This window comes from Salvelinus sp. IW2-2015, linkage group LG37, assembly GCF_002910315.2.
Source record: "Salvelinus sp. IW2-2015 linkage group LG37, ASM291031v2, whole genome shotgun sequence".
NCBI classification, from domain to species: domain Eukaryota; kingdom Metazoa; phylum Chordata; class Actinopteri; order Salmoniformes; family Salmonidae; genus Salvelinus; species Salvelinus sp. IW2-2015.
The window spans coordinates 5,085,324-5,106,904 of NC_036876.1; the positions used below are offsets into that span (position 1 = coordinate 5,085,324).

General features: G+C 40.1%; 1 protein-coding gene across 1 annotated transcript; it reads left to right on the forward strand.

The window, feature by feature from the left end:
- Positions 1–1,124: 1,124 nt before the first annotated feature.
- LOC111960165 (uncharacterized) lies at positions 1,125–2,447 on the forward strand. The gene is made up of 3 exons (XM_023982063.2): positions 1,125–1,435; positions 1,609–1,959; positions 2,074–2,447. The coding sequence occupies exons 1-3, from the start codon at positions 1,186–1,188 to the stop codon at positions 2,268–2,270; spliced, it is 798 nt and encodes a 265-aa protein (XP_023837831.2). The 5' UTR covers positions 1,125–1,185; the 3' UTR covers positions 2,271–2,447.
- The last annotated feature ends 19,134 nt before the right edge of the window (positions 2,448–21,581 follow it).

Sequence of the window (21,581 nt, forward strand, 5' to 3'; positions counted from 1 at the left end):
TTTACAGGTACTCTGTGGTCTGTGATGAAAACAAGATGAGGATATGTCTACCCGTTGTTAGGGCCTGCTGGCCTATTGCACGCATGACCCTTCTCTCGCTCTTTTTCTATTTCTGTGGTTTTCAGCCAGATGTCTCAGAACTCTTAGCTCACTCATGCTGTAGGCTATACTAGTTACTCTTCCAGTTGACAATTTTAGCTACAATTAACCAACTATTTTAATGAGGCAGCATATCTATACCAAGTCAACTGAAATCTGTGAAAAAACACAATGAGTTTTGTATTAGGTAATTTGACGTAGAGATCAATACAGTATGCTCAATCAAACACAAACCCTGATTTTCAGTGTGATGTTAGATGACTAGACGCATGGACCTATTCAATAACAATGTCATAGGAGGGCATTCAAACTATCTTMTCCTTTGAGTGTAAATCCTGAAGGGGAGATCACAAAAATAAAACTACTGTATTGTATTTGCCGTGTTTGTCATGTTTAAAAAAAAATAAAAAAATTGTGAGGTGAAGTGACTGATAGAAGCCCTAGTGGAGGACAGTGTCATAGCATGCATGTTAAAAACCAGGTCACAAATTTGAGTCTCTTCAACAACAGTAGCTGCAGTGATAAAGATTGAGAGAAACCTTGCTTCAGAAATCAGTGCTCAATTTGTACATATCTAATTTATGAGACTCTACATCTAGGACAATTCTGGGACTCTGAACTGTAAAAGATACACGTAAAGACCACAGTCATGCCTGAGTGAGGCGTTAACAAAYATGATGCGGTCCYGTTCGACCAATCACCTGTAACTCCATTGTTGAAGTGTTGTCTACATGGGTGGACTCTTTCCACTCAAGACCCAAGTTGTGAAGAGCTGACAACTTTAAAGATGATCGCACTGTGTCTGATATTTCCACTTCTCYTAGAGATGGGTAAGTCAATCTTATACATTTTATATTTCTTAATTTGGAGACACAAGGTATCCCATTATTGTTCTACAGACACTTTGAGAATCCAAAGTTGTAATTGAGATATGTAACAGCTAACATATTTTCTTGTTCTCTAGTTCATGGGGTAGTTAGGAATGAGTCCTCATCCATCGGTCAGAATCAGAAGAATGGTCTCATGTCAGCCAATGTTGGAGACACAGTGGTTTTGCTCTGCTTCAACAAAGGCGACGTGGGAGTAATGTTCTCCTGGTACAAGCAAACTTTTGAAAATATTCCTCAGCTCATCTCGACCATSTATAAGTTGGACAAGAATGCAACATTTTACCAGGAGTTTAAGAATAACCCTCGCTTCTCAGTGGAAGGTGGCCAAGGGAAAAATAATCTAATGATCGCAGACGTGGAACTCTCTGATTCAGGCACATACTACTGTGGAAGTTCTTATGGAAACAATTTGGAATTTGGAAAAGGAGTCATTCTCATCATAAAAGGTAAAGAGAAAGTCATTATTATTATTTACTTTTCGTAAATCTGAATTTACAGATATACAGTGTAAATATGATGTATTCTCAGATGAGATCTTTATTGAATAAATATTGAGTTACAACACTTGCCACAGGGATATTCTAYAGAGATGAAATTGGTTTATTGACCTTCTTGTCAGGATCAGATTCCAGAAATATGACTATACTTCAGCAGCCTGTGTCTGAGTCAATCCAGCCAGGAGATTCTGTGACTCTGAACTGTACAATACACATGGAGACCTGTGCAGGAGAACACAGTGTCTATTGGTTCAGACATGGCTCAGGAGAATCCCACCCAGGAGTCATTTACACCCATGGAGACAGGAGTGATCAGTGTGAGAAGAGCCCTGAGGCTGGGTCTCTTACACAGAGCTGTGTCTACAACCTCCGCAAGAGGAACCTCAGCCTTTCTGATGCTGGGACTTACTACTGTGCTGTGGCCTCATGTGGGGAGATACTGTTTGGGAATGGGACCAAGCTGGATGTTGTCCGTAAGTGATAATTCTGATATGTTCTGATATTCTTTCATGGTGCTGTGAATAAACTCAATGACTGGTGGAGCAAAATGTCCTGAATCTCCTCTATCACTGTCTGTAATTCCACAGATGGTTGTAAGGAGGACCAGGTTCTCTTGGTGTACTGCCTGGGTGTAGCGTTGGGTCTGTGTGTCATCCTCGTCATTGTCCTTGGTTGCGTTATGTATAAGATCAGCAGGGGAGAATGTGAACAGTGCAGAYGTAAGTGTTATCAATGTGCACAATATGCTGAAACTGTTGGTACAGGAAACATTACATGTTTTTGATCATAAAACTTTACTAATTTATTGTTTGATGATGATGATGATGTTGATGCGGATGTCATTGATGTTGATGATAACGATGATGATGATGTTATTGATGATGATGATGGATGATGATGATGTTGTTTTTGTTGATGATGATGATGATGATGATGATGATAATGTTTGATTAAAAGGAACGCCCCCTCAGCCAAGTACTCCGGAGGTCCCCAGTCATAACCAGGTACGCAGACCTGGCATTTGTTGAGCTGTTGCTGAATCAATGTTTTTTTTAATTTAATCAAAATATGAAAATATACACGTTAAATTTTTTCCTTCACTAGCAATGTTTTAGTCTAATACCAAATATTTTGATTTTATTTGTGTTATTCCTCTCAGGATCAAGATGTTGACATACTCCATTACGCTGCTCTGAACGTCGTCCACAAGAAAGTAAAGGCCGGGAGACAGAAGAGCGCCATGGAGAGAGACACTGTTTACTCTGGTGTGAGACGCCAAAACATGGACTGAAATATAGACTTTAATAACCTGCATTGATGTTATGTGTTTCCCACTTCATAAAGATTAATATATCAGTGAAGTTGTCATTGTAAGTGTCTTACAAGAAAACATGGACTGAAACGTCAGCTTTGCCTCTTTATTAACTTGAACTGCTTGTATGTGTTTCTCACTGTATATAGCTTTATATATCAGTGAAGTGTGTAACAATGCCTTGTATTCTGTCAAATTCCTTTTTACATTGGTAATGTTGTGCAGATTAAATAAAGTACTAAACTGCTGTCATACAGAGGTATTGTGTGATTTTCTCTCAGATWTTTCCCTTGCTCTTAAATTTCTACAWCAGTTTCACAGGTAGGTTTGCAGGGAAGAACAATAACCCCACAACTGATTTTGGGCAACAACATCAGAGRAGATTGAGGTTTATGCTCAATGTAACATTAGCTCATCKTGATGACAATATGTGCATATATGCATGCATYGAGTCCATTCTATTGACTAACRCRTTCAGTCATCTCTCCTGTTTAGCTMTATCCTYTATCACATCTCTCTGTGGTGTTCTGAATACCCTAAATAGATMTTCCACTCATGTAAACTCATCTCTAACCCCCAGCAATGACAGTCAGTCCTCATCACACGCTCTCTACACACACCTCAGTGCATTGTAACCACAACACACCCGTGTCACTGAGGGCCCATTTCAGGAAATACACACCTCTCCTACACATTCCTTTCTTTCGTACTTCCCAGTAGTTGGTATTCAGACTTACCTATGCAGGTGTGTAACGGGCTTTGCAGATCCCTTGTGTTTGTTGAATAAATTAAAGTTAACCTCTGAAAACCCTCCCACTTACTGGCCAAGTGACTTTCTCATGGAGTTTTCATTCAATCAGGTTTTAAGTACATTTGTTTACAGCTATCCCTAAATTTGGTGTACCTTTAATTTGAATATAGACTCACTAAAATATAGAGAGGAAATGGTTCAGAATATTAGGGATTTAAGATAGCCATGTAAATACACACATATTTGTCTCCTTTTCAGCACCACTTGGTAGATAAAACATTTGATCTGATCTTGTATATTATTTAGGGTTAGGAAAGTATTCATTAATAAAATTAAACTGGTTTGGAGACCCTTTACACACTAAATATATTGGTGAATCAAAATACAGTGATTTCATCCTGAAAGTTGCCATGTTCATGTGTTCAATCCATGAAATATTGGAAGGTGAGAGAAGTGTACAATAGGGGTTGACCAGTAGTCCTATAAATCMACCCTAATAATCCTCACTTATCATGGAACTGTGATGACAGRGGTCCAGTCGTCGCCAGGCTCCAGGTCTAAACTGCTACACGTAGTCTGTGTTCCATAATGATTCAAATAGGTWAAATGTTCCAGACTATTTCCAAACTTGTCATACATTAGCCTAATATGATCCACCATTTCTTGTGATCCTCAGGAACAACCACACGAACGTGACAGAGGAAAGAAAGGTAAACTAACGATGTAATGGAATGATGAAAAAAGTAAGGAAACTGACATTAAAGTGACAGTTATAAATGTATGTTGGTGTAACACGATACAAATTGTAAAAAATACAGGGAACAATTTGGGCATCTAATTAAAACACTCTAGAAATCATGAAACAACTCGGTAAGTTTGGCACTATACTGTCATTTGCACATYYCTACAGAAGCCTATAACTTGACATTTCATATTTGCAAGTTATAAGTCCAGCATTTCATAAACTTCACTGTGGAAAAGGTGATWTGTGGCTGGTTTCATATTTGTCTCAAGCGATCGAAAGGTAAAATAGATATAAAACAATTGTAATGTATATTTACAATCCCCTTATCCAAAAATATTACTAATTTATCTAGCTCTTATCAATATGTAAATTACAGTACATGGGAAACTGTATTTCTATCTGGGAAAAAAGTAGATGTTGTTCCACTTGGAACTGATAAGTTGCTGGACCTTATTAAACTTTTCATTGTGCATAAAGTTGGTGAAATTATGAGGTCAGAATACGGCATGTCTGTAGACACACCTTCATTTCTTTGACCTCCACCCAAAACTAATAGTGGATGAATAGCATGCTTTTTCTGAAGCTTAAGTTCAAGATCAGAATACGGTTCGAGAGAAAGGTGCATAAAAAGGAAATTATGTTCCATTTAAGTTGGGTCYYAATCGGCCCCTAAGACCACGACTCTCTTTTACTGAGAKAAGACTGYAATAAAAATAAATATCTTATCTGGGGTTTCCGGGTGACACAGTGGTCTAAGACACTGCATCTCAGTGCGAGAGGCGTCACTGCAGTACCTGGTTRGAATCCAGGCTGCATCACATCCGGCAGTGATTGGGAGTCCCATATGGTGGTGCACATTTGGCCCAGCACTGTCTGGGTTTGGCTGGGGTAGGCTGTCATTGTAAATAAGAATTTGTTCTTAAATGACTTGCCTGGTTAAATAAAATATAAGCATGTTTTATATTGTTGAGAGACTGGTTTCAAATATGACAATGTGCACATTGTGACTGAGCAGTTTTAACAGAACTTCACATAACCTTGCGGTTAACTGTGTTAAGCTTTGGGCCAGTTAGTGAGCCAAATTTGTGAAAACATCTGTTGATGTGCCTTCGAGCAAGGCAGTTAACCCTAATTGCTTCTGTAAGTCATTCTGAATAAAAGCATCTGCAATATTACTCAAATGTAAAATGTTAACTATTGACAGAATGTGAATAAATAAGTCCAACTTGCAGGACTGCAATTCATTTATCTTTCAATAGGGAGCAGCAGTGCATATACAAGTCCCTGTCACTGCTTCACCAGTAGAGTCGCAGCGACTTTAAGAAGTTGTCAAAAGGTTCAAATTGTTCACTAACTTGATGAAGTATCTTTGAAAAGGTGCTTTCCTGTGATGGTTCATGTGCATAGTCGAAATAGCTGTCAAACAAATGCAAATGCCCAACAAAGACAATGTATGTTAGACTCTAWAACATGGGTYATATAGTTATTACATTCTTATTACACATCTATAACATGTTATAAACCCCTTTTCAGTGTCATAGAGTCACATGCATCAAACAGCCTAGGTAGTCATCATCGCTAGATTATTACTACTGTTGGGTTCTGAGAATATGAAATATACTTCTTCATGTCACTGAGGGAGAGAGGGTAATGTATAACGTTTACATTATATCAGGGATCCTACTGAAATATTGAGTTCAGGGAAGCGATCACGTGGCAGGCATTGATAAGGGGAGAGAGCCATGGATTAGTGATGAAGGGGGGTCGAGATCAGGTCAGGTCACGTTAAGGGAGAAATAACTTAGTGTCCTGCCTAGCAATAAAATATACAATGTTTGTACAGATGTGTAGGAGGAGACTCAGCCTAGGAGGAAGGGTTAAATACTAGTGCTTGTGTGAAAATGTGCTTTTCTAATGCAGCTGTATTGATCCTCTGGGAAGAATAAACTTGGTTAAGCTTTCATAGTGTCCGTTGAGTTTTTTACTCTGAGAATTAGAACACTACTAACATCAGCTAATGAATTATAAGTTTAGTAACAAGGAGTCACAATTACTCAAAATAAAATGGGTAGCAGAGTGATCTTTATAATGACTCATGTTTGTGTGTGGTTTTGTATTGAGTTCCAGGGAGTAGTTGAATAAGTATGGGAGACAACCTATTTATTAAAGTAATCTCTCCTCTGTAATGTGTTGTCCTCTTTTAGTTGTGTTGATAGCATGTCACTCACACCCACCCCCACACAGTGAACAAGTTCAGAGGCACTCTGCGGTCTTCTGTCAGCACAAAACAAGGTCGTATCTACGCTTTGGTCAGGTGGGCCTGCTGGCTTTGCGCAGACAGGACCCTCCTACCTGCTGTCTGTGTCTCTGTGTCTCTATGTGGTTTTCAGCAGGATGTCTATGTGGTGTCACTGTTGTTCTCACAATCTTTACATCTCACAATWTTTTACACAATCTTTGCCCCAGACCGCTTGCAGCCACAACAAATTTGCTCTTTATAAAGTGACACTGATATACAGTGGGGAGAACAAGTATTTGATACACTGCCGATTTTGCAGGTTTTCCTACTTACAAAGCATGTAGAGGTCTGTAATTATTATCATAGGTACACTTCAACTATGAGAGACGGAATCTAAAACAAAAATCCAGAAAATCACATTGTATGATTTTTAAGTAATTAATTTGCATTTTATTTGCAGGACATAAGTATTTGATACATCAGAAAAGCAGAACTTAATATTTGGTAAAGAAACCTTTGTTTGCAATTACAGAGATCATACGTTTCCTGTAGTTCTTGACTAGGTTTGCACACACTGCAGCAGGGATTTTGGCCCACTCCTCCCTACAGATCTTCTCCAGATCCTTCAGGTTTCGGGGCTGTCGCTGGGCAATACGGACTTTCAGCTCCCTCCAAAGATTTTCTATGGTTCAGGTCTGAGGACTGGCTAGGCCACTCCAGGACCTTGAGATGCTTCTTACGGAGCCACTCCTTAGTTGCCATGGCTGTGTGCTTCGTGTCGTGTCATGCTGGAAGACCCAGCCACGACCCATCTTCAATGCTCTTACTGAGGGAAGGAGGTTGTTGGCCAAGATCTCGCGATACATGGCCCCATCCATCCTCCCCTCAATACGGTGCAGTCGTCCTGTCCCCTTTGCAGAAAAGCATCCCCAAAGAATGATGTTTCCACCTCCATGCTTCACGGTTGGGATGGTGTTCTTGGGGTTGTACTCATACTTCTTCTTCTCCCAAACACGGCGAGTGGAGTTAGACCAAAAGCTCTATTTTGTCTCATCAGACCACATGACCTTCTCCCATTCCTCCTCTGGATCATCCAGATGGTCATTGGCAAACTTCAGACAGGCCTGGACATGCACTGGCTTAAGCAGGGGACCTTGCGTGCGCTGCAGGATTTAATCCATGACGGCGTAGTGTGTTACTAATGGTTTTCTTGAGACTGTGGTCCCAGCTCTCTTCAGGTCATTGACCAGGTCCTGCCGTGTAGTTCTGGGCTGATCCCTCACCTCCTCATGATCATTGATGCCCCACAAGGTGAAATCTTGCATGGAGCCCCAGACCGAGGGTGATTGACCGTCATCTTGAACTTCTTCCATTTTCTAATAATTGCGCCAACAGTTGTTTCCTTCTCACCAAGCTGCTTTGCCTATTGTCCTGTAGCCCATCCCAGCCTTGTGCAGGTCTACAATTTTATCCCTGATGTCCTTACACAGCTCTCTGGTCTTGGCCATTGTGGAGAGGTTGGAATCTGTTTGATTGTGTGTGGACAGGTGTCTTTTATACAGGTAACGAGTTCAAACAGGTGCAGTTAATACAGGTAATGAGTGGAGAACAGGAGGGCTTCTTAAAGAAAAACTAACAGGTCTGTGAGAGCCGGAATTCTTACTGGTTGGTAGGTGATCAAATACTATTGTCATGCAATAAAATGCAAATTAATTATTTAAAAATCTACAATGTGATTTTCTGGATTTTTGTTTGATTCCTCTCTCACAGTTGAAGTGTACCTATGATAAAAATTACAGACCTCTACATGCTTTGTAAGTAGGAAAACCTGCAAAATCGGCAGTGTATCAAAATATGTTCTCCCCACTGTATATACAGTATTAGTTATCTGATACCAGTTACAAACCACAAAGAACTGCTGATTAACACTATTTGAACTCTCTGAGTTAACAGTCTCATGTGTGACACCATCTATTCTAGATCTATGGACAGGGGGAGGGGCCAGTTTATGATGATGTCGTCTGAGAACTTTCAGGTATATTCACAATCAGACAATCCTTATAAGACTACTGCAGGATGTTCTGTCAGAAGGAGACCAATAGAGGAGGATCCTCATTCTGATAGATTGCTATCTATGAGAATCAAATCAAATTTTAAAACACTAAACAGAGTGTGTCATGTGTGTCATGTATTGGTTGGCTGGTTGACTGGTTGACTGGTGTCCAATCAGACATTACACATCAGTCAGTGCATTTTTCAGTGAAGGATATAGAGGGAATGAGACTGACATACAATAGACCTGTTTCATTCTGTTGGTGTTTTCCCATATGCTCTACTCCCCTTCACCTTTATACTGTACATGACAAGACATGTTCTAGGCACAACATACCTCATATGGGAAATCTGGAGTATTGTAAATGTTGAATTACCAGCTGGACAAAATAATATTTATTTTCTTTAGAATACTTAAGGTACACTTGTATCAAAGAAAGACATGTATTACAAAGACAAAGTATTACAGAGATGTAATACACTTATAAGGGGCATGCAAAGTGCAGTGGCACTACTGAGGTTAGAGTATATGGGCTGACATATAAAAAACGGGCAAAAATGTAGCCATGCCATATTTTAAAGGGCATTGGTAACCAACAAAGATCTGAAATTAATAGACCATATTATTGAGAGGGGAATAGGATCCTTTACTGTTTGTCCAAACATCAAAAGAAAAATGGTCTTAATAAGTTTCATTTCCCTGACTTGATTGTCTTCTTCAAAGTCTGTCTGGGCTTCTCAAACTGTTGTAAACACACTTGCTAGACTGTAGCTTTTATTCCTGTTCAGACAGCCAATAGAGTCTCTCAGTTCAGTGTTCCCTCCTACTGTATGACGGCTACATGTAAAGTGTCATCATAAAAGAGGTTTCCTGTTGTCAGACCTTCACACTATACAATGCATAAAGGATTGACATTACAATGAAGATCAGACATTGGTCAATGTTTTTGTTTTACACCAACTTTGGTAAGACCTKATTTCAAATGTAGATGCTTTTTCAAATAATTTATTGTAATAGTCTTTTGAATCCATTTAAATGACTTGTGAAAAGTATAATGAGATGTACTGTCTCTATGATGGGTAGAAATCATTTTTGATCAGATCTTTTACAGTTTGTGCATTGTCTAAGGACATTATTCAACCAGACCCTGGGATTTGTGCTGGGATGGGAGGTAGGGTGTTTCTCCCTTGCTTTTGTTAATCTGATATGGTGACCTACCCTACATGGCCAAAAGTATCTGGACACATGCTCGTCGAATATCTCATTCCTAAATCATGGGCATTAATATATTAATATGGAGTTGGTCCTCCCTTTCCTGCTATAACAGCCTCCAATCTTCTGGGAAGGCTTTCTACTAGATTAGACCTGGCTCCCATTCAGAGTTCCAATTCAACCCAAAGGTGTTTGATGGGGTTGAGGTCAGGGCTCTGAGCAAGCCAGTCAAGTTCTTCCACAACAAAATTGACAAACCATTCCTGTAAGTGCACGGGGAAATTGTTATGCTGKAACAGGAAAGGGCCTTCCCCAAACTGTTTCCACAGTTGGAAGCCCAGAATCGTCTAGAATGTCATTGTATGCAGTACCATTAAGATGCCCTTTCACTGGAACTAAGGGGCCTAGCCTGCACCTTGAAAGACAGCCCCAGATGGCACTATGCATTGGGGCAAGTAGCGTCCTGGCATCCGCCAAACCCAGATTAGTCCGTCGGCCTGTCAGATGGTGAAGCGAGATTCAACACTCCAGAGAACACATTTCCACTGCTCKAGAGTCCAATMGAATGGAGCTTTACACCACTCCATATAAAGCTTGGAAATGCACATGGTGATCTTAGGCTTGTGTGCAGCAGTACCAGCAATGGAAACCCATTTCATGAAGCTCCAGACGAACAGGTCTTGTGCTGATATTGCTTCCAGAGGCAGTTTGGAACTCGGTAGTTGCAACCGAGGACATACAATTTTTACGTGCTAAGCGCTTCAGCACTCGGTGGTCCTGTTCTGTGAGCTTGTGTGGCCTACCACTTCGCGGCTGAGCCGTTGTTGCTCCTAGACGTTTTCACTTCACAATAACAGCACTTACAGTTGACCAGTGCAGCTCTAGCAGGGCAGACATTGGACTTTAAGAAGAAAATATGACACACATGGTATGTTTACAGTACCAGTCAAAAGTATGGACACACCTACTCATTCAAGGYTTTTTCTTTATTTTTACTATGTTATACATAGTAGAATAATAGTGAAGACATCAAAACTATCAAATAAGACATGGGATCATGTAGTAACCAAAAATGTGTTAAACAAATCAAAATATATTTTATATTTGAGATTCTTCAAAGTAGCCACCCTTTGCCTTGATGACAGCTTTGCACACTCTTGGCATTCTCTCAACCTGCTTCATGAGGTAGTCACCTGGAATGCATTTCAATTAACAGGTGTGCCTTGTTAAAAGTGAATTTGTGGAATTTCTTTCCTTTGTAATGTGTTTGAGCGAATCAGTTGTGTTGTGACAAGGTAGCCCTATTTGGTAAAAGACCAAGTCCATATTATGACAAGAACAGCACAAATAAGCAAAGAGAAACGACAGTCCATTATTACTTTAAGACCTGAAGGTCAGTCAATCCGGAAAATGTTAAGAACTTTGAAAGTTTCTTCAAGTGCAGTCGCAAAAACCATCAAGCGCTATGATGAAACTGGCTCTCATGACCAGGACCGCCACAGGAAAGGAAGACCCAGAGTTACCTCTGCTGCAGAGGATAAGTTCATTAGAGTTACAAGCCTCAGAAATTGCAGCCCAAATAAATGCTTCACAGAGTCCAAGTAACAGACACATCTCAACATAAACTGTTCAGAGGAGACTGCGTGAATCAGGCCATCATGGTCGAATTGCTGCAAAGAAAACACAAACAATGGACATTAGACCTGTGGAAATCTGTCCTGTGGTTTGATGAGTCCAAATTTGAGATTTTTGGTTCCAACGCTGTGTCGTTGTGAGACGCAGTGGAGGTGAACGGATGATCTCTGCATGTGTGGTTCCTACCATGAAGCATGGAGGAGGAGGTGTGAGGTGAATTCAAGGCATACTTAACCAGCATGGCTACCACATTCTGAAGCGACACGCCATCCCATCTGGTTTGCGCTTAGTGGGCCTATAATTTGTTTATCAACAGGATAATGACCCAACACACCTCCAGGCAGTGTAAGGGCTATTTGACCAAGAAGGAGTGATGGAGTGCTGCATCAGATGAGCTGGCCTCCACAATCACCCAACCTCAACCCAATTGAGATGGTTGGGGATGAGGTTGACCGCAGAGTGAAGGAAAAGCAGCCAACAAGTGCTCAACATACAGTGGTTCCCAGCGTTACAGCTTCATTGCTCCAGACCACCGCGATGGGGAGTTAGAGCACTCATTATGCATTTGGGTCCCAAGGTTTATATATGACCAATCATATCGAGTGGTTCCAATGACGAATTAGACGCGAGCCATCCTTTGCTGGTGACTTTCTTCAGCAAAGATGGCTGACAAAATTTTATTGTGGAAGCAAATGTAAATAATTATAACGTCATTTTGAGTCAAGCAAAAAATMTACAATTGAGAGGAATATGCGAGTTAATGTAGAGACAAACGAATGTGGATATTTTTTTGTCATAAAGTTKATTTACGAAAATCGTTATTTAGCAAATTAGCTGACTGGCTAACATTAGCCAGCTAGCTAGCTAGTGTTATGACATGAGTATGAATTTATAATTTGTGTTGTTTAATGTTTTAGTGACTCCTGAGAAAACCAGCAAACCAGGCTGTCGTCTTGGGAAACAATGGATGTAAAGAACATTGCTTATATTTGCCATGCAATGCAGCTGATGTAACATAGCTAGCTAACTATTTATTTGCTTAATGTGTAGTGGAGGATAAAAATAACTGTATGCCTATGGATGTGGAGCTAGCTACAGTATGTAGACGATCTGTGTATGGACCCTAAAACATTTGGTATGAATATTAGTTCAGAACCTAGTGAACCTCAGCTATCATAGTTGTTGTATATGATTAATGAATTTCAGTGCTACCCTAATATTCTCTCACTTCATCACAATTACATAGTGTCTTTAGCGGTGTCTCCTAACCAGCCGTGGGCTCCCAGTCGGCCCAAAGGTTATCTTAAGAGCGGGTGAGGTGGCGATGACGGGACTGGCTTCCTCTCTCACATCAAAACATACCTGCAGACGAGAGACAAATGGATAGAGAGAGAGCATGATAAAGCTTTGTTTTTTTAAATTCTAACACAGTCATCAAGAGGTGAAATGCAAAACTGACCGAGGATCATTAACTCTGGGACTACTACATCTCTATTTCAACTCTCTGTGAAATGCTGCATATCTGCTCGCAGATGAGGTAGGAACACATATCCCACACAGAAGAGGTGGATAGAATTTGACAGGTCAAGGTAGCCTTCTTCCTCCAAACTGTGCAGCAAGTTGTGGTACTGACATGTCACAGCACTCCAAACATCTCTCCATAAGCGTTCCACTCTAACAGAGAGAAAGAAAAGGTTTTGTGGGTTGGGAGGAACCTAATCTCGGTGATCCTGTGGTCTTCCTCCATGAATAGTGAACACTGAGGTGGGTCCGAGGTTATAGAAATGCAAGTTGTTTGTGCCTCTGAGTGGTTACTGACTGTATGTGACGCAGACACCTATCTGAGTGTACCTGAAACATTTAAATATAGAGGGCTATGTGTCTCACCACTTGGTGATTGCAAGGCTAACCCCCAGGGAAATCATGACTTGCAGCAACAGGTCCCTGATAGTCCACTGAAAATGTCTGAGTGTTTATGTGGTGTAAATCTGAAAATTAGCAGCTGACATCTTAAGGGTTTTTRCATGAATGCATGTGAGACAGGTTCCCATGTACAACAAGYCAGGCAGAGAGGAAGAGAGAAAAAGAACACAGAACAGTTTAATTACCTCTGGTTATGGACACWTTTGCCAGCAATAAAGCTTCCACGGCCTGTTCCTCGGACAGTGAACATACATATGGCAATATCTACATTTTCGACCCCTTGATCAGCTCGCACTCTGAAAGTAAAGAAAATAGCTTATTTTTTGTAGATATGAAAACAATAACTGAGATATGACCATTCAATTTAAAGCAGCAGATGTCATTTTCAGGATACGTCAATACAGCACAGAAAGCAATCTTACAAGGTTTGATGAGGAAGATGTCAAGMTTTTTTTTACAGAAAGTAACTGTCACAGCCGTGAAAAGAAGAGGACCAAGGTGCAGCGTGGTCAGCAAACATTTTCTCTTTATTTGGAAAAAAGACGCCGAACTAAACAACAAACACTACAAAAACAAACCGTGAAGCTAAAGGCTATGTGCCCTAAACAAAAGTCAACTTCCCATAACCACAGGTGGGAAAAAGGGKAGCCTAAGTATGGTTCTCAATCAGAGACAACGATAGACAGCTGTCCCTGATTGAGAACCCTACCCGGCCAAAACATAGAATACCCACCCCAACTCACGCCCTGACCAAACCAAAATAGAGACATAAAAAGGATCTCTAAGGTCAGGGCGTGACAGTAACTCCTCACAAGATGTTACAATATGCATAATACAAGTATGTGTACGAATAAGTAAGAATAAAACAATTTAAATAACTTCTTAGATTTGATGGAGACATTAGTACCTTATCAATTTATGATTTGTATCAATGTGGATGAGAGACAGGGGAGCAGGAACAGAGTATTTTTGCCGAGCAATGCAACGAAGCTGGATCATTCTGGCAATGATACCTGCACCATCTACACGCTGCAAAGACTCCCTAACTCTTCACCATTGTACACGATGGCCCATTGCTTGGAGACTTCCTTTGACCATTCTAAAGCTCACATGGGGCATCCTTGCCTTAATGGCCCTGACTTTACGGTCTAACTCTTCATCTGACATATCAGAATAGCATTCCCTGACAGACATATTGTGTTCTTTCATCCTTRTGTAAAAAAAGTTAACCGTTACACTGTCATGAAATATGATTATATATCGACTATGAAACATATGACATGGCCTGCTTATGAGTTGCCATGAAAGAAAGTTAGATTAATTCAACTGAAAATGGCGAGAACAGGCGTTCGTAGCTAAATGCTTTTGGTTAGCTTGAGAATAATAATTGCATGATTTATCATTTTATGGTATGTACAGTGGTGCAAAAAAGTATTTAGTCAGCCACCAATTGTGCAAGGTCTCCCACTTAAAAAGATGAGAGAGGCCTGTAATTTTCATCATAGATACACTTCAACTATGACAGACAAAATGAGAAAACAAATCCAGAAAATCACATTGTAGGATTTTTAATGAATTTATTTGCAAATTATGGTGGAAAATAAGTATTTGGTCAATAACAAAAGTTTATCTCAATACTTTGTTATATACCTTTGGTTGGGCAATGACAGAGGTCAAACGTTTTCTGTAAGTCTTCACAAGGTTTTCACACACTGTTGCTGGTATTTTGGCCCATTCCTCCATGCAGATCTCCTCTAGAGCAGTGATGTTTTGGGGCTGTTGCTGGGAAACACGGACTTTCAACTCCTCCAAAGATTTTCTATGGGTTGAGATCTGGAGACTGGCTAGGCCACTCCAGGACCTTGAAATGCTTCTTACGAAGCCACTCCTTCGTTGCCGGGCGGTGTGTTTGGATCATTGTCATGCTGAAAGACCCAGCCACGTTTCATCTTCAATGCCCTTGCTGATGGAAGGAGGTTTTCACTCAAAATCTCACGATAACATGGCTCCATTCATTCTGTCCTTTACATGGATAAGTCGTCCTGGTCCCTTTGCAGAAAAACAGCCCCAAAGCATGATGTTTCCACCCCATGCTTCACAGTAGGTATGGTGTTCTTTTGGATGCAACTCAGCATTCTTTGTCCTCCAAAACACGACGAGTTGAGTTTTTACCCAAAAAATTATATTTTGGTTTCATCTGACCATATGACATTCTCCCAATCTTCTTCTGGATCATCCAAATGCTCTCTAGCAAACTTCAGACGGGCCTGGACATGTACTGGCTTAAACAGGGGGACACGTCTGGCACTGCAGGATTTGAGTCCCTGGCGGCGTAGTGTGTTACTGATGGTATGCTTTGTTATTTGGTCCCAGCTCTCTGCAGGTCATTCACTAGGTCCCCCCGTGTGGTTCTGGGATTTTTGCTCACCGTTCTTTGTGATCATTTTGACCCCACGGGGTGAGATCTTGCGTGGTCCCAGATCGAGGGAGATTATCAGTGGTCTTGTATGTCTTCTCCATTTCCTAATAATTCTGCCACAGTTGATTTCTTCAAACCAAGCTGCTTACCTATTGCAGATTCAGTCTTCCCAGCCTGGTGCAGGTCTAACAATTCTGTTTCTGGTGTCCTTTGACAGCTCTTTGGTCTTGGCATAGTGGAGTTTGGAGTGTGACTGTTTGAGGTTGTGGACAGGTGTTTTTATACTGATAACAATTTCAAACAGGTGCCATTAATACAGGTAACGAGTGGAGACAGAGGAGCCTCTTAAAGAAGAAGTTGGATTTTTTTTTCTTTTTTGTCTGTCATAGTTGAAGTGTACCTATGATGAAAATTACAGGCCTCTCTCATCTTTTTAAGTGGGAGAACTTGCACAATTGGTGGCTGACTAAATACTTTTTTGCCTCACTGTGTATATTATATATATATATATATATTTTATATATATATATATTATAATATACAGTATATCACAAAAAGTGAGTACACCCTCACATTTCTGTAAATATTTGAGTATATCTTTTCATGTGACAACACTGAAGAAATGCACTTTGCTACAATGTAAGTAGTGAGTGTACAGCTTGTTAACAGTGTAAATTTGCTGTCCCCTCAAAAATAACTCACACAGCCATTAATGTCTAAACCGCTGGCAACAAAAGTGAGTACACCCCTAAGTGAAATGTCCAATTGGGCCCAATTAGCCATTTTCCTCCCGGTGTAATGTGACTCGTTAGTGTTACAAGGTTCAGGTGTGAATGGGGAGCAGGTGTGATAAATTGTGTCATCGCTCTCACACTCCCTCATACTGACTGGTCACTGGAAGTTCAACATGGCACCTCATGGCAAAAGAACTCTCTGAGGATCTGAAAAAAAGAATTGTTGCTCTACATAAAGATGGCCTGGGCTATAAGAAGATTGCCAAGACCCTGAAACTGAGCTGCAGACGGTGGCAAAACCATACAGCGGTTAACTGGATGTTCCACTCAGAACAGGCCTCGCCATGGTCGACCAAAGAAGTTGAGTGCACGTGCTCAGCGTCATATCCAGAGGTTGTCTTTAGGAATAGACGTATGAGTGCTGCCAGCATTGCTGCAGAGGTTGAAGGGGTGGGGGTTCAGCCTGTCAGTGCTCAGACCATACGCAATACACTGCATCAAATTGGTCTGCATGGTGTGTGTCCCAGAAGGAAGCCTTTTCTAAAGATGTGCACAAGAAAGCCCCGCAAACAGTTTGCTGAAGACAAGCAGACTAAGGACATGGTTACTGGAACATGTCCTGTGTCTGATGAGACCGAGATAAACTTATTTGGTTAGATGGTTCAAGCGTGTGTGGCGGCAACCAGGTGAGGAGTACAAAGACAAGTGTGTCTTGCCTACAGTCAAGCATGGTGGTGGAGTGTCATGGACTGGGGCTGCATGAGTGCTGGCGGCACTGGGAGCTACAGTTCATTGAGGGAACCATGAATGCCAACATGTACTGTGACATACTGAAGCAGAGCATGATCCCCTCCCTTCGGAGACTGGGCCGCAGGGCAGTATTCCAACATGATAACGACCCCAAACACACCTCCAAGATGACCACTGCCTTGCTAAAGAAGCTGAGGTAAAGGTGATGGACTGGCCAAGCATCGTCTCAGACCTAAACCCTATTGAGCATCTTGTGGGGCATCCTCAACGGAAGGTGGAGGAGTGCGCAAGGTCTCTAACATCCACCAGCTCCGTGATGTCGTCATGGAGGAGTGGAAGAGGACTCCAGTGGCAACCCTGTGAAGCTCTGGTGAACTCCATGCCAAGGAGGTTAAGGCAGTGCTGGAAATTATGGTGGCCACACAAAAATATATGACACTTTGGGCCAATTTGGACATTTTCACTTAGGGGTGTACTCACTTTTTTGCCAGCGGTTTAGACATTAATGGCTGTTGTGTTGAGTTATTTTGAGGGGACAGCAAATTTACACTGTTATACAAGCTGTACACTCACTACTTTACATTGTAGCAAATGTGTCATTTCTTCAGTGTTGTCACATGAAAAGATATACTCAAATATTTACAAAAATGTGAGGGGTGTACTCACTTTTTGTGATATACTATATAGTATATATTATATATATATATTAGGGACACGAAAAACATTGAGTAGAAAAATGTGTTTCCATTTTTTTTTTTCACTAAGAATGTCTACATGTTGTSTGGTTCTCTTTAGCCAATGTATCTACTCAAGTGAAAGGAACCAAGCCTGACATTGAAGGTAAGACATTTGAAAAGATGGTCTCTAAAAAAATTGACATGAAATTTTAAAAAATATTCTAAACGGGGCTCCACATGGAGGTACAGTTTTGTAAATGATATGTCTCGAGAATCAACCTGAAATGCTGAACTACATAACATTTGTTCTGGTTGTTATCATTATTATCCTGATAGTAACAAACATTCTCCTGACAATCTTGCGGAGGAGAGCGCTGCAAGAATGTAAGTAGTGTTCTAAAGTTTATCTTTAAAGAAAAAATGATTTAACCTTTATTTAACCAGAAAGGGTACATTGAGATTTGAAATCTCTTATTTTCAAGAGCATCCTGGCCAAGATAGGCAGCACAGTCATTACACAATTACAGACAGACAACATGAAAAACTACAAGTAATCTAGTAAAAACCATAGAATTCGCAAGAGTATAACAAAATCATAAAACAGCAAATTAAAAACATTGACAGGTCAGGGAATCAGTCTCAAAATCCTTAATCAGTGATTTAAAAACACCAATTGGGACAAGTTCTTCCAGTTTAAAAGTATTTTGTAAGGCGTTCCAAGACGATGGCGCAGAGTACATAAAAGTCCTTTTACCAAATTCAGCTCGGACATTTGGAACAGTTAGCAGGATAAGGTCCTGCTAACGAAGAGAGTATCCACCACATTTCTGAACAATAAAAATGGCCAAATAAAATGGTAGTAAACCCAAAATGGCTTTGTAAATAAAAGTATACCAGTGACTGAGCCTACGAGTGACTAGAGAAGGCCAGCCAACCCCCTGGTATACAAAGTGCAGTGGTGCGTAAGGGTTTTGCAGTTTAAAATAAATCTCAAAGCGCCATGGTAAAGGGTGTTAACTTTTACTGCCTACTCATCCCGGATCCAGGAGCACCCCCCACAGTAAAAAAGCTGACTAGCCTAGCATAGCGTCAGAAGTAAATACTAGCATCTAGATATCATTAAATCACAAGTCCAAGACACCAGATGAAAGATACAGATCTTGTGAATCCAGCCATCATTTCTGATTTTTAAAATGTTTTACAGGGAAGACACAATATGTAAATCTATTAGCTAACCACGTTAGCAAAAGACACCACTTTTTTTTACTCCACCAGTTTTTTACTCCATCAGTAGCTATCACTAATTCGACTAAATAAAGATATATATAGCCACTAACCAAGAAACAACTTCATAAGATGACAGTCTGATAACATTTATGGTATAGCATATGTTTTTTTAGAAAAAATTGCATTTTTCAGGTATAAATCACAGTTTACCATTGCAGCCACTATCACAAAACTCACCCAAAGCGACTAGAATAACTACAGAGAGCAACGTGTATTACCTAATTACTCATCATAAAACATTTCTTAAAAATACACAGCGTACAGCAATTGAAAGACACAGATCTTGTGAATCCAGACAATATTTCAGATTTTTTTATATTAGCATACCACATGAGCTAACATCACCCCAGCATTGATTCAAGGCAAAAAGAGCGATAACGTTATCACCACCAAAATATATTAATTTTTTCACTAACCTTCTCAGAATTCTTCAGATGACAGTCCTGTAACATCATATTACACAATGCATATAGAGTTTGTTCGAAAATTTGCATATTTAGCATCACAAATCGTGGTTATGTAATGTAATCAGTCAAAACATGGCATGCATTCTGGCCGGCGCCATCTTGGAAAGGCACCTAAGTTTACGATTATTTATCGATTAGATTGACTAAAAAAATACAGGTTGGAAGCTAATGAAGATGCATTGGTTATTAATGCAACCGCTGATTTAGATTTTTAAAATTAACGTTACTAGACATAAGTGTGCGTTACAGCCAGACTAGTGCCGAATAATGGCCGACAAATGCGTTTACATTTTCCACATAAATACGGATAAAATCATAAATAGCTCTTACTTTTGGACGAGCTTCCATCAGAATCTTGGGCAAGGTGTCCTTTGTCCAAAAGAATCGTTGCTTTGTTGTAAAACGTCCTCTTCAACTTCGGAACTAGCAGCTAACCTAGCTACGTGGCACACACATGTCCAAATCCTCAAAGCGCAAATACTACGAAAATTCGAAAATAGCAATATACTCGCATAAACTGATATAAATCGGTTTAAAATAACTTCGTTATGATGTTTCTAACACCTATATCGAATTATGACAGACGGATATATCTTAGGTCGATAACGAGAGCTTTTGAGCATGCCATTCTGATGTCTCCTTGCCGCTTGACGAGCGTCCAAAAGAACGGACACTCCATTGCCTTTTATAAAGTCTGAGAACACGTAGAGACTCCATTCACTTCTCATTGGTTACTGACATCCAGGGGAGGCGGGTGCAGTTCATTTCGACCCATAGGGACACAAGCGCTTTAAACTGATCTGAGAACAGAGCCTAGTTTTCTGACCTTCGCATGTCCTGTCATGATTTCGCTGTAGAAAGAGTTCTGGTTCACCACAAGACATAATTCAAACGGTTTAGAAACTAGAGTTGTTTTCTATCCATAGTAATAATAATATGCATATTGTACGAGCAAGAATTGAGTACGAGGCAGTTTAATTTGGAGACGCAAATGTTGAAGTTGAAACAGCACCCCCTGTAGTGACAAAGGTTATTGATCTCAAACACTGAGCGGAAGCATTCATATATAAAAGTAGCTGATACTAGCCTCCTTCTGGCTTCAAAAGAAAACAGAATTTATTCTAAAATAATCCCAACTTAAGCTTAAACTTTTTTGTAAATTAAATATGCAATTTAAAAGAGAACGTCATCAATTAAATTCCAAGATATTTAAGTGAGGTTACAGTCTCAATCTCATTGCCCTGACAGGTAGTAATAGGTTAAAGGTTCAGCGATCTTGTTCTTGCTTTAGAAAACACCATTAGTTTAGTTTTGTCAGTATTGAGGATCAGCTTCAATTGACACAAAGGTATGTGTGAAACAATATAAAAAGCAGTTTGCAAGTTCTGGAAAGCTTTTGAGAGAGACTTTGTCATGCCTTATACAAAATATGATATATGAATTCCATATATTGTAAGCATAAATTAATATTATATKATGTATGAATGGTAAACAATAATATACAAAAAGTATATGTTTTGTTTTTTAATTAAGAGTGACCAAGCACACTTCACCCACAGTCCAAGTGAGTAATTTAGTAATTGTGGATGAAGCATGTATCTCTCTGTCTTTATTTTAGAATCTGAACATGGACACCGAGAATTACGCTGCACTGAGCTTCTCAATGAACAGATCTGAGCGTGGAAGAGGGAGAGGGCAGGGTGGAGACGTTTCTGAGAAGCTCATTGTGTATGCTCCCATAAAGCAACAGCTGTGAAATAGTCTTGTTTGAATATATTATCCCATCATACTGTATCCACTGTAGAATTGTCAGTATTGAATAAAAATGTGCATATTATTTCAATAAAGATGATTTCATTTATTGAAAATCTGAACAGCAATATCTGCATCT